The sequence below is a fragment of the Ursus arctos genome, chromosome X (genome assembly GCF_023065955.2).
Source record: "Ursus arctos isolate Adak ecotype North America chromosome X, UrsArc2.0, whole genome shotgun sequence".
NCBI classification, from domain to species: domain Eukaryota; kingdom Metazoa; phylum Chordata; class Mammalia; order Carnivora; family Ursidae; genus Ursus; species Ursus arctos.
The window spans coordinates 97456499-97470713 of record NC_079873.1 but is presented as its reverse complement, the minus strand read 5'-3'; the positions used below and the strand labels follow the sequence as shown (position 1 = coordinate 97470713).

Here is a 14215-nt window from a genome sequence, read left to right as displayed (position 1 = left end):
TTTACAATATTACAAAAAATTAATACAAATGTGCTAGAACATGGACCTGTGTTTCATATTTTCAGAATAAAATATCAAATAGTATTACAACACTTTACATTACTGTGACTTAAATTTATGGTGGATGCAAAGACTTAACAAAAAGATGCCAATAAAATTACCTGCGCTGTTGTTATCATCATCCTGTTCAATGAAAACATGATCCAGAATAAAGCTGAGCAACTCAGACTGCAATGAAGAATCAGGGGTATAAACTAATGGCTCTAACATGTCACGCCCTCCTGACATAATTTGATGGCTGAAGATCATCAGAATATCACATAGAATAGTGAAGGCCTATTAAAAAAAAAAGGACAGTGTGCTATAATCCAAGGTTTCTCACCAACTGCCACAAGTAACATATATTTAACACAGAAACAGAATCCAACTTTTAAGAAAAATCAGTGTATAGTATTTTCCTAAGTTTTTAAAGCTGAGGAATGTAATTTCTGTAATGATTACTCGTATTTGCAATCACGCTTCACTAACTGCAAGGTAATTTCACAAATATTATTTTCAGCAACTTTAAGTGACTTGTACAATATGTTAACACTACCAAAACATGTAGTCAGGACTCAATATCAGGTTTTCTGACTCCAAATCCCACTCTACACTATATGACAATGCCTCATGGTATCCATCCCTAAATATGAAATAACATATAAACTTGGTACCATTCCTTTCCTCTATGGAAAACAAACTTACACCAAGGAGATCAATTACCTCCTAGAAGAGAGATCACAAAGTCCTTGGTACTTTTTAAGCACTTTCATTCTCAATATGTGTAGTGATTAAGTAGAAAAAAACACAACGAACTATATGCCTGCTTATTTACTCATCAGACAAACCTGTTAATATCATAACAAATATAAAGCCAAAGTTACAGCTCAAGGAGCTTTATAAAAACTCTGCTAGGAGTTTTAAATGGAGTCAAACACTGGTAAAAGTATTCAGAGGAAAACTGGAAATTTTTAATTATCTATTGGGAAAGGGTAACAAAAATAGGATTTAGGGGTCACAAAGTCAATAGCGAATTACATTTAAAGAAGACTACTGCTAGACAGACAATAGAGCACAAAGGAGATCTCAATAATGTTTTTACCTTCTTGGAACTAACCACATTTACTTTTTTTCTCTTTTACTTTATATGCTTTTACCTCCTCTTTGTCTTTCCTCATTTTACGATTATAGTAGTCATTTATACCCAACAGGATATCTGAGTTTACAAAAATTTTTGCAACATACACAGTAAGAAAACAAAATGATAAGCCTGGTGATATTTACTAGTAAGTGAACTGGCAGGTCAAGTGAACTAACCAGGACATATTTCTAGGAGCTGTTAGGAAGACTGATACACAAGATATTTTATGACCAAATAATTATAATTAATTGCCAAGGCTTGAACAAAAGATTACATAGGAGGTTACATATGATACCCCATAAGGAATTGTGTTAACACTGTAAGAAACAGGGAATACTAAACTGAATATCTGGGTGACATATGAAAACAAAGAGGAATATTTCATGTTATAAATTTTGGATCAATGTATACCTCATTAAAATCTTATCCTAAGAATTTAACTCTAAATTCAATTTACTACCTACAGAAACTTTTGTTCCTTTCATGTGAATTGTACAGATGGAAATTAAATTTCCAAATCTTTTATTAATACAATTCAAAACTACATACTTAAGACTGAAGAATTCAGCAATGTAATAATTATAGGAATATACTTCATACTTTTGCAAGAAAAGCGTGAAACTCAGTAACTGGATCTTGGCCATTTAGTATCTTCTAATTTATTTACGCTCAAGCATACATGTATGGGAGGGAACAGTGGGAGTTGGAAGAAGAAAAATGAAATTAACAGTTGGACACTGAATGTGAATTTTTAAATATAAAACTCCAAATGTATTTCACTGAAATCAGTTTTGATATTTTAAAATAAAATAAAGACAACTGACAATCAAAAGGTTGAAGGACTTTACTAATCACTTTGTAGCTGAATGACCATATCTTAAATACTTTCACAGCTTTAAGAAGTAAATACTCCCTGCTGTAAGAAGTAAATACTCCCTAATTTAAAGTAAAGAGTTACACCAAAAATAAAAAAATAAAAATAAACAAACAGTATCCAACATAACACAAACTGCTGAAAATAGCACTTGTGATGACTGCTGGGGCTCTCCCCCAATATGCAAAGGTTAAGGAGAATGAAATGGTCAAAAAACCTTGAAATCACTGTAACCACTTTGACTGTATCATTATTATTTTTTGATTATAAAAATGTCTTCTCCATAGAAGCATTTAAAAAGCATATATACAAAAAAGCTTAATCCTCTATTAGGGGATTAAAACTAAATAGGCTCTCAATCCCAGGATCAGAATTCATTTTACAGATGGGAAAACTAACTACAGCAACAGGTAACAATGTATTTCCAGAATGAGGGCATATGAAGTGCAAAGGTAACACTTCGAAGGCAGGGAAATGATTAAAATTTTTATTTCAGACAAAGTCCACATAAGAAAAAATAACGTACACAATCAGGATGGGCAGGAATGTCAATATCGATCTGATAATATTCTCAGAGATGACAAAACCACATGGACCCATTTCCTTCCCTGAGGCATACTTGCTTGTTAATTTCAAGAATAACTTATGTAATTTCATACAATTAATTTGTATATATGGGTCTGTTTACCAAGTGAGTCATAAATAATAACATAAAATAACCACAGTTATTAATTTATCATAGAATTTATAAACTCTATATGAAATTATTAATCTGTTTTTTGAGTATCATATAGATGGACAGATACAAGACATTTCTGCTTTGCTCGACCTCAATATTACTTCAATTTTCTGTATTAGTTCAGGTATTTATTAAGGGTTGCTTACAAAAGATGGCTACCTACAGTAATTACTAACCTGTTCCTTAACAGTAGTATTCACGTTGGTCAGATAATGCTGACATATCTGACAGAATACCCTCATCTGTTTCTTTAAACGCAGCAAGTCCTCCTTGAAAAATTTAACATGAACAATTGTATAAAAACCTCATTTAGTACACAAGATACTTCAAATTACATAAAATATTATCATATATTTAACTATATTTACTCTGCTTGTACATTAAAATCTTATTTATCAGAAAGAAAAAAACCAAATTATACCATTTTTCTTAAAAAATCGCAACAAACTGCAACCTTAAAAATATCAGGTATATTAGAGTATAATGTCCTAAGTGGTCTGTGTCCTTTAAAATAAGAAAACCTATAACTGTATATGGCTATCTTTAACAAATCTACTACCTCAGAATGCTTAAACAGTAAAGATTAATGCTCCATCCTTGTTTTGTAATTTGAAGGGTAGCCAACTGATGAACAGAAGAAATTAATTAATAAAAGAGACAGCATCTTTCATTTCTTATTTGAAGGATACCAGTTGTACTTTTTAAATATAGAGATAGACAAAAATCAGTTTTGTAGTATTACTCAATTAAAAAAAAATTAATGTCTTGTAAACATACTAAAAAGATAAATCTTTTCCTAAAAACTGGATTAACTTGATTGATTTGGTAAAGAAAATTTAACCAAACTTCAGAATAATTTTGTATTTAGTATCATTCATTTTTACCCTTTTCTCTCTACTCAAAATATAATCTCTTTCACCATTTTGATTTTTAATTCAATGTTTTTAACTTAGGTGAGCAATTGAATTTGCTAATACAGTTGTTGTTCCTACTGTAAGCTTGATATCAAGCTAAATAAGTTTCTTAGTTATTTGACAAAAAATACACTAACAGCAATACTGAATTGCTTTTTCAAGGCGGAAATATCCATTTCTTGCACTTTAAAAGCTCAGAAAAATTCCAAGCATTTATAATTATTCTGTGATTTTATGCAAAAGAAACTTATTATCAAGACAATTGTTTCTGAGGAAAAAAAGCTATGAACAACGAATTCTCTATCTCCTAGATGTTGCACAGTATTTATAAAAATGCACCCAAATAATATTTAAGGCTACATCTACTACAAGTATAATGTTTAAAGTTTCCAGTTTACAAATGAAAAAGGCAAGGGGCACCTAGGGTGGCTCAGTCGATTACAAATGAAAAAGGCAGTACTGTTTAGTTCAATTACTAAACACATCAAAGATTGCCATTATTGACAAAATTCTGAAAGTTCTATTACCCAGTAGCTGGCACATTATACTCAACCAGAAAGTGATCTACAATGAATCTGGAACATCGGAAGGAAGATCCTGCATATGAACAACGTGATCCCAAAATAATACTGAGGCCTAAGATGATCTAGGGGCAGCCGGCTTATTATCATCAATTTAGATAATCCAACAGCTGTATGCTTGTTTCAAAAGCTCTTAGACATAATTTACAAAATCTATATTTCTATATGTTCTCAATATTTTTGAGAACATACAGAAATACATAAATTATGCCACCTTAAAATGTGAAAATTTTTAAATTTAAAACCATACCTTGAAACATATTAATGTTCTTTCACTGAATATACATCAAACTACAAACATAACTTTCTAATGGTACACATGCCTAAACAGTAATGTAGATATAAGCAAGACTTTACTGAAATAACTGATCTTATTAAAAGTTTGCTGAAAACAGTTAATGATATTTAATGTAGTAAGAACTCCACTGGACTACCACAAACCTTTGTAGAGCTGCTTTCAGTTATCTTTGCAAGCTGCCAAAGAATTACATAGTGAGTACACTGCAGTGCATGAATAACAATCTGTAAAAAGAAGCAAGAGAATACACTTAAAACTACAAAGTCCCAAGTATCCATTCTCGAAGTTAAATATGTAACTTGAAAATAAATAAAAACCTGCTCAGGCATGTCTCCATTTTCAATTCCGGTTTTCAACAGTTTGTAATTACAAGCAAACAAATCCCACTTTGAGAGATCATGGGCACTGTAAAAAAGAATCAAATTGTATTTAAAAGTTATGCTTAATCACTTTTATTCTGGACTTGAATGTTAACAAAATGCTGTCAAAGTAAATACAGCAAACTTTGTAACATGCACCCATAACAACAACAAATATGTATTTTTTAAAAAGTATGCTGGTTGATTATTTGTCAATTACTCCCCAATTCAAAACATGACTCTATCAACTACTTTTTATATAAAAGCACAAGAAATCTAGCAGAACTGGGATGCCTGGGTGGCTCAGTTGGTTAAGCGTCTGCCTTTGGCTCAGGTCATGATCCCAGGACGGGATCAAGTCACCCATTGGGCTCACTGCTCAGGGGTAGCCTGTCTCTCCCTCCGCCTGCTGCTCCTCCTGCTTGTACATTCTCTCTCTTTCTCTCTCTCTCTGACAAATAAATAAATAAAATCTTTTAAAAAATTATTTAAAAAAAGAAATCTAGCAGAATGATAACATTATAACCCTAAAACATGCAAGTTGGTTTTGTTTTGCTACAGTTTTAAGAAATCAGAAACATTAAAATTCAACTTACTTATGAAAAGCAGTGATTCTCTTTAACGTTGACAATACCTGATATGCGTCATCTTCATCAGGTTCTTCACCCTATGAATATTAATTATACATAATATTAAATCTTAATAACCCAAAGTAAAAAACCTTAAGACTACCACACTAGTGATACCACCTTGAAAAGAAAGAATAACTTAACACCACAAATTAGCTTTGTCATTCAATACCTAGATCTGTCCAAATTTAAAGCAATATAGCTGGAGTAATGAGTCAACAGAGTTGTTATCACTGGTATATTATACCCAAGAGAGAAACACTGAATGACATTCTCCCCTCTCCTTTAAAGTAACCTTGACATAAAACTATGAAGACATTTAGTCTTTCACAGTAAAAAAGGCATTAGAACAATAAAGAAAAATACAGTAAAGGACAAGCAAGAGATCATAAAGACAACACCTAGAAAGACATATCAGACCAATAACAATTTGGAAAAAACCTTCCTAATAAAGACTAGATATGCGCTAGTCCTTTCTGGATATCAATTTTCCAATTAAGAGTAACTTAAAGTTTTTGAAAATTTTATAAGTCTTACTGCATGAAACTTATAAATTTTTTAAAACACTATCAAACATACTGTTCTGAACCCCAAGTCTCTCAAAAAATGCTTGTTTCTAAACTTTAATTTTTCTACACAAGTAATTAAACTTAATTAACCCACTGCTTGATTTTAAATTAACTTGTCCTAACCACAATCAAGAGTACAGCCATCACATTTTTTAACTAAGAATGTGATCACTATACATTAACTTATTTGCACAAACCTCCAGTTAAGCAAAATTTAGTAAGCATGGAATGTTACACATACACAAAAAGAAAGCTTAAGAAGTAACTGTTAAACAAGAAAACTGAAAATTACAAAGTTCATATGATTTTTGCAACATTAATGACAAAAGTGATGTGACAAAGGCTAAATGCATTAATTTGAGAATTATGACATTTTATTTTATGCAAGTCAATTAAATTGTTAAGTACATATTTCCAGAAAAAAGTAAAAAAAACCACTACATATGTATTTGAGTGCCACACTTTAAGTTTCTTTGGAAATAAAACAACACAGGAAACCCCAAAATCAACAGTGGCTATAACAGCAATTTATCAAGGCTTTATATCAAAGATCATTAATTACCTTTCCTTACTAACACCGCCAAAACACTAAGAAATAGCCTACTTTTTTAGGCTACATGGCCATAGCCTAGCTCTCCTTTTCTGTTCCATTTACACCCTGTTGCCTAACAGCCTCTAGTTCAGCTAAACCCTGGTAACTTCTGAGATGATTTTTCTTTAAAGTTAAAAAAGGGGTGGGGTAATAGTTTTGCTTTAACCATCTCCAAGTCACAGATTCTTACCACCTTCCCATTTTGGTGGAGGAGTAATAGTAGTATGATGACTCGAAGAACAAAATGTCCAAATATTTTTCAACATACTGCTAGGGACTATCACCAGGAATGGTGACTAATTCAGTTACTGAAGGACAGGGACCCAACTGACAAAATACTTTTAATATATACCTCTTGCAGAAAATCTTCAAGAAGCCGGTTAAATTTATCTGCCAACTCATCTATCAGTTGACTTCTTGAAATATCTACCCTGTTGAAGATTGTGAACTCTTCATTACAGAGTGCATGGTAAGTTTTAGAACATGCTTCCAAAACATCTGTATCTGTGTGCTTCTCTACAATATTCCGGATCTGTCGTAATAAGGCATCCAAATGCTGCAAAATCAAAGTTTTTGTCATTAAAACTAAGGTACGTATTAGAAAAAACTAAGGTACATATGACAGGCACAGAAAGACTACACTACTGTGGTGAAAAGCTTCAAAAATAGTAACTGTACAAGTAGGGCATACATTTTGATGTGTTTTCCTAGCCGTGGTTAATAAATACACTGACCCACCCACACTTATTTCCTCAGCTTTAATGGAAATAACGTTACCTGTCTCATAGGACGTTGGTGAGAATGTTAATACAAAGAGTTGATAATAGTTCCCAGAACATAGTAAAAGTATTCAATGAATATTAACTGCTTTCATTTTATAATTGTTATTATCCAGTTACCTACCCCCAATCTCCATAAATCTCTCAGATATAGTCAAATAATGTCTAGGAATGAGGGCATGGATATGAACATGAATCAAAGGGAAGCCTCATTAATGCCATTCTCTAAATCCAACTTATAAAAAATAAAGAAAATATATAAAATGTAGGTTTCCTTTAACATTAGAAGTTTCAAAAAAATATAAAACAATATGATGGGATGAACTAAACTAGTAGTCTTTCTTCAAGGTGTTTTTATACAGAGAAAACATTGTACCTTTTCTAATCGTCCAGTGGTATATATTTCCAAATCAAAATACTGAGGCAACTGCAACAAGTTAGTCACCTTTTCTGCATCTATAGAGTACTTTGAAATTTAAAGAAAAAAATGTCAAAACATCACAATAATGTTAAGTAAACATTATGATAAAAATCTGTTTCACATTTCCAAACAAAACCTGTAATTTCTTACAAATACTCTTCTATTACACAAACTTACCTTAGCTAATAACTGAGGAAGGGCCACAGCAAAAAGTTCAGTGATTTTTGTCCTGTCATCCAACTGGGTCTTCTTCTCCTTCGCTGTCAGCACCTAAAGCAACACAACAATGCTTTTAAGTATTTATTAAGCCTAATAACACTGTCAGGTGCTCAAGTTTAAGTTAAGACATAGAAAATAAGTAATGAAACTACATTTTAAGTGACGGATACTAAAATTTCTACTATAAAACTTGAAACCCAAGAGTAACAGAGAACAACCTGCACAATATTTTTTAAAGAGCCACTTAAAGTAACAGCAAAAAAAAACTTCGACTAGTTCTAGAGGCAAAATCAATACCCAATTAGACTAACCAACACTACCATTAGACAAATCAAGCAGTAGTTAGGAACAGGAAATGTAGTTTAGGAGCTTATATGGTAATGGGACTGAGTAGCATTTCAGCCGACTCTAAGCTGTGGGCCATGATCCATGGGTTATGAATTCAACATGAATTCACTCATGATAGCATGAATTCTATCATCAATTAGAAAAAGAAGAAAAAAAGTAGAAAACAAAATAAAATAGAATGTGTCACATACCATAAGTATTGTTTGAAGAACTTTTCAGTTATACACAAATGCACATATATAGATGTATACTATGTGACAATATATTTTTGTGCCTCAATTCAAAAAAGTTTCAAAGGCTGTGGAACTGTTGGTCTACAACACAAATATATGTGAACTTTTGCAGTGATACATTAAAATATAATCCAAGGAAACAGGAATTTCTCCATTTTGATGAATAATATGTTTTTATTCCTAACTTTTTAATTTTTTTAGAGATTTTATTTATTTATTTGACAGAGAGATAGACAGCATAAGTAGGCAGATTGGCAGTCAGAGGGAAAGGGAGAAGCAGGCTCTCAGCTGAGCAGGGAACCCAACGGGGGGCTCGATCCCAGGACCCTGGGATCATGACCTGAGCCAAAGGCAGCTGCTTAACCGACTGAGCCACCCAGGTGCCCTTAATTCCTAATTTTTATTAAAAGAAAAAGAAAGCAAATCTATAAAGAAACTAAAATGCAAAAATGCACCATTCTAAAACAGTGAGTTATATTTAGTCTTGAGAGCAATCACTTTATCTCCTGTAGTAACTAACAAAGTATCTCATGGAAGGAACTCAAATTTCCCAAACTGCTAATGCTTTAAAATTTACTTCTAACACATACGTATTAGCAAAGATCATCAGAAAAATAAAATGTAAGATTCAAAAATCTGGCTCTATAGTTACATGCAAGAATTTTTTTAAAATCATATCAAAAGGAGAAACACACCTTAGAATAGTGAAACTATACCAACATACCCTTTTTCCTGTCCCTCTTCCCACAGGGGGATGACATTCAGCTGCTTGTCTAATGGTACAAAGCATTATTTCAATCAGAGCACTCTCTTGTCTGTCTGTCAGTGCTGAAAAAAATCAGAAAGAATTAACCTATTTCTTTTCCCTATATGCTACTTATAAGTATTACACAACAATCCTTCTGCCTGTGACAGAATCTGACCTAATGTACTAAAGAAAATCCCATTACTGTATCACAGACAGGATGAGAACTAGGTAAACTTTACTGAACAGTACAAATCTGTGTACCACTGGTCCACAATTTGACCAAAGAAAATATGAACACGGATACCAGAAAAACTTTTTAAAAAATTCAATATTGACAGCAACTACATCTTTCTTCGTAATATTCGTGTATATGAAAACAAAATTATTCACAAAGATTTTCAATTACTTTTTTTTAAAGATTTATTTGAGAGAGAGAGAGAAAATACTCAAGCAGGGGAGGGGCAGAGAGAGAGAGAGGGAGAGGGAAGAATCTTAAGCAGACTCTGTGCCCAGCATGGGGCTCAATCTCATGACCCTGAGAGTCACATGCCCAACCGACTGAGCCACCAGGCACCCCTCAATTACTTTTTAGTATATGTGCTGCCAAAGCACTCTCAATTACTTTTTAGTATTAAAGATAAACAAATGGAATAAGTAAAATCTATTTTTAAAACTGAGTAGACAACAAAATACCATAATGAAACATCCATTTACCTTCTTCTCCACTAAGTGGCTCCTCCAGCAACAAGCTATTCATACATTCCCAGTCTTTCAGTAGCTCGGTAGCACAGTCCCACATGCTATCCACAAGGTATGCTGCATGCTCATGTAACTAAAATTTAAAAAAGAGCAATGTGTTCTTAGACAAATAGTATACTAGCCTTAACTCAAAAGAATGGAAACTTTGTTGGCACTATGTACAAACTCAAACAGAAATCTGTTTTTTGAGGTCAAATGGAAAAAAGCACAAAGAAGAAACTGCCTTAGCTTGCTGAGTATAAGTAAACCCAGTTAGGCAGTATCACTAAACATTTGTCACAATAATCATTACAATAGTTAACGAGAAAATTAATTCTGAAAAGATTATATGCATGTATATGTAGTGCCTATTTGGACTCAATATTATATGAGTTAACCACACTCAGTTATAAAATATACTGTGAATTTAATTTAATGGGAGTGATAATGGTTACTTCAAACATAAAAAAAGTTTACTTATCAATTCAATATATAAGCATATTTCTCTTCATTTTGTGAAGCTTAAAAGGCCCTACAGCTTCCCAACTTGTTTTAGGGGACTATCATTACAATGATACCAAAACATGTCAAAGACATTACGAATAAAAAAATATGTAGGCCAACATCTAACATGAACATAGAGGGAATATCCTCAAAAAACTAGCAAAGTGAAACCAGCAATATATAGAAAGGATAACAGATCATGACTAAGTAGGTTTTATCCTAGGAATTCAAGATTGGTTCAACATTCAAAAAAACCAATCAATTCAAATAATTTTTTTTTTTAAGATTTCATTCATCCATTTGACACAGAGACAGCCAGTGAGAGAGGGAACACAAGCAGGGGGAGTGGGAGAGGAAGAAGCAGGCTCATAGCAGAGGAGCCTGATATGGGGCTCAATCCCAGAATGCTAGGATCACGCCCTGAGCCGAAGGCAGACGCTTAACAACTGCGCCACCCAGGCGCCCCTAATCAATTCAAATATTAACTTAATGAGGATAAAATAATCATCTCAATAAAATACTTCTCAGAAAAAGCACTGAACAGAATTCAACATCCAGTCATGATAAAAATCAGCAAAAAGGAACATCCTCAACATAAACAACTACATGTGACCTATAATGAGTAACAATATAGAAACACTGGACGCTTTTCCCCTAAGATCAGGAACAATCCAAAGACGTCCACTCTCACCACTTCTATTTGACATTCTACTGGATGTCCTAATCAGTTCAATAAGGCCAGGGGAAAATGGCATAAATGTAGGAAACGAAAAAGTAAACCAAACGTTATTTGCAAATGACCTGACTGCATTATTATAGAGAATCCCAAGGAACCTATTAAAAACTTACTAAAATAAGTGAATTTATTAGCAAAGTTACAGATGAGAGGTCAATATGCGAAAACCAACTGTATTTCTATATACAGAAAAAATTTTAAAATTTACTTAAAGACCCTAAAACTGATTGAATAATACATAATATGAACACCAAAAATGTATGTTGGATCCTCTCAAATTCTGGTTAACAGACAAATTTTCAACCTGAGAGAAACCTAAAAGAGCTGATGTTAAATGTAAATCCCTATCTACAACAAAAATAATAAAGCAGGTACCGAACACTGAGAACAAAGTGCAAAGTCTGTGTTAAGAGTTTCACATGAAAAATAAAAAAGATTTTTACAAGGATTAGCTCAGTGTTACCTAAGAAATTATTACCCACATTTTTACAAGGAAAATGAGGTTTAGAAAGATTAAGTAACTAAACCAGTTATACAAATAATAAGTAGAAGAGCCCAATTGGTAATCAGGTCTGACTCCAAAATTCATACTCTTAGTACTATACATAAATGCTATTATTTGAACATCTTACTAAAAGAATGTTTTTAATTTTGTGTAATGGGTACAACTCTATTCTATCCAAGATTTACTGTGATATGTGGAAGATTTTAAGATGTACATCATTTCAACCCCTTCTCCAAATTGTTTTGAACGTAAGTATAAAATGAACAACATCAACTAACCTCACTTTCCAGAAAGAAAAAAACCAATGTCTTAACAAGGTTGGCATTTGGACTTTGTCGTCCCCTTCTTTTCATCATTCCGTCGTCCTCTGGATCTCTACGACTGAAGAGCCTATGATCGAGACAAAATAAATTTACTTTTACAACAAAAAAAAACCCCATAATTCTTAAATTTAAAAAACCCGTTTGGATTCCATATTTAAGCTTTTGATAAAAGACAGTAAATGGGACCTGGGTAGGTATTCTCCAACATGATACCCAAGTAAGTAATAGCTATAAACCTTTTTCATTTCATACTTAATGGTACTTCTAAGTCCGCTTAAATTAATTTCTCAAGTTAATCTTATGGAATTATGGATTATTTCCTTTTTTAAAAGATTTTATTTATTTGAGAGCAAGCAAGCAAGAGAGCAGAAGCAGGTGGAGCAACATGCAGAGGGAGAGGGAGAAGCAGGCTCCCCACTGAGCAGGAAGCCCACTGCGGGGCTCAATCCCAGGACCCTGAGACCACAGTCTGAGCCAAAAGCAGGTGCCCAACCAATGAGCCACGCAGGCATCCCTGCATTATTTCTTTTTAAAAAGGTTACTGCATTTTATGCAACCATTTCCTTTTGTAAAAGTGTTACACTAGCCCATACCATTTATGTACATTAATCTATGATAAATATTCATCTCTTTAAAACTGAACAAATATTTTCCTTCTATCCTTCTTGTACAATTATCTCAAAGTCTGAATTTAGCGGCCTCTTTTATGGATATCATGGTGGTTTTTCCTTATAAATAACAAAGAAGTATCACTGGATAGCAATGAACAGAAAACTGGAGTATGAAAATCTTACATCACGTACTCCCCCCTTGCCAAACAGGCCTTTTAATAAAATCTTACAAAGATATAGTTTAGTCCATGTGGTTCAAATTGTTCTCTTTAAAAGCCATTACATAACATTTGCTGAATGTTTTCTATGGTAAGATATTCACACTGTTATCCGTACTACTTAATCTGAGGTGTTATACCAACATAAAAAGGACTATAGGATTTGGGGGATTGTTATGTCAAACTATATCAAACACTTGAAGCAAAACCTTTTAATAGTTTCTAATAGAGCAATATTTAGAAGCTGACATTGGAGAAAAAATGAAAAATTAGGAAAAGGTCTTAACGTGATGATGTAGTTACGTGTACTTTTATGTATTTTATTCATTAAAAGACCCTTTTTAAAGATTTAACTTGTATAAATCAAGTAAACTGGAGAATTGAAACCTTTAAAGGAAAGAGTAAAATGTAAAAGTTTCTACTTGACCTGTATGAATAATTTTTTAAATGAATCACATATATTTTTAGTATCAATTATAGTACAATTACTGTTATAAAAGTACACTTCAGAAAATAACAAAAACATAGGTTTACTTTTTGTAGAGAAATTCCCCAGCTGCTACTGCTACTGGCCGGTGAGCTGAATAAACCAGATGGTAGACATTTTCACAATCTTCTGCAGTAAGAACTTCTTCACTACTCCTAAAAAAAAAATGAGCAGTAGCAGTTTCAACAACTTAATTTTAAGGATATTGAGTACAACGATCATGCTCATACATTAAAAAATAGTACACTTTTCACTAACTTGTGTTAAAACAAAAAAAAAAGAAGAAGAAAAGACCTTATTTGATTATCCATTGTCAGTAAAAGCATGCCCTGACAAAAGAGCTGAATACTTTGTCAACATCTAAGATCAATGGGAGATAAAATTAGAGTGAATACCAGAATATAGAAATATATGTTGAAGAGAAGTAATAACGTGATAAGGATACTAAAGAGAAAACAAGACAAAATAATATAAACTACTGTAAAAAAAATTAAGTGGTGGCATTCTAAGAGCTTAGAGTTAATAATCACAGGAAACACTCTCTATATATTTCATAGTAATATTAATAAGATAATATCTCAACATTAAAATACACTAACAGCCCAATTAC

The 14215-nt window shown here is 32.7% G+C and overlaps 1 protein-coding gene across 15 annotated transcripts in view; it reads right to left on the bottom strand.

Annotated features, from left to right (window-relative positions):
* Positions 1–14215, bottom strand: part of STAG2 (STAG2 cohesin complex component) — a 130028-nt gene that overhangs the window by 28411 nt on the left and 87402 nt on the right. For all 15 annotated transcript variants that reach the window (XM_057314223.1, XM_057314205.1, XM_026520539.4 and 12 more), the window contains 12 exons: positions 13653–13760; positions 12245–12356; positions 10198–10315; positions 9460–9563; positions 8113–8205; positions 7891–7980; positions 7088–7291; positions 5542–5612; positions 4904–4991; positions 4730–4810; positions 2970–3062; positions 162–336 (listed from right to left, as the gene is read on the bottom strand). In XM_057314223.1, coding sequence (XP_057170206.1) covers positions 162–336; positions 2970–3062; positions 4730–4810; positions 4904–4991; positions 5542–5612; positions 7088–7291; positions 7891–7980; positions 8113–8205; positions 9460–9563; positions 10198–10315; positions 12245–12356; positions 13653–13760 — 1337 coding nt within the window. The remainder of the gene's footprint in view (positions 1–161; positions 337–2969; positions 3063–4729; positions 4811–4903; positions 4992–5541; positions 5613–7087; positions 7292–7890; positions 7981–8112; positions 8206–9459; positions 9564–10197; positions 10316–12244; positions 12357–13652; positions 13761–14215) is intronic.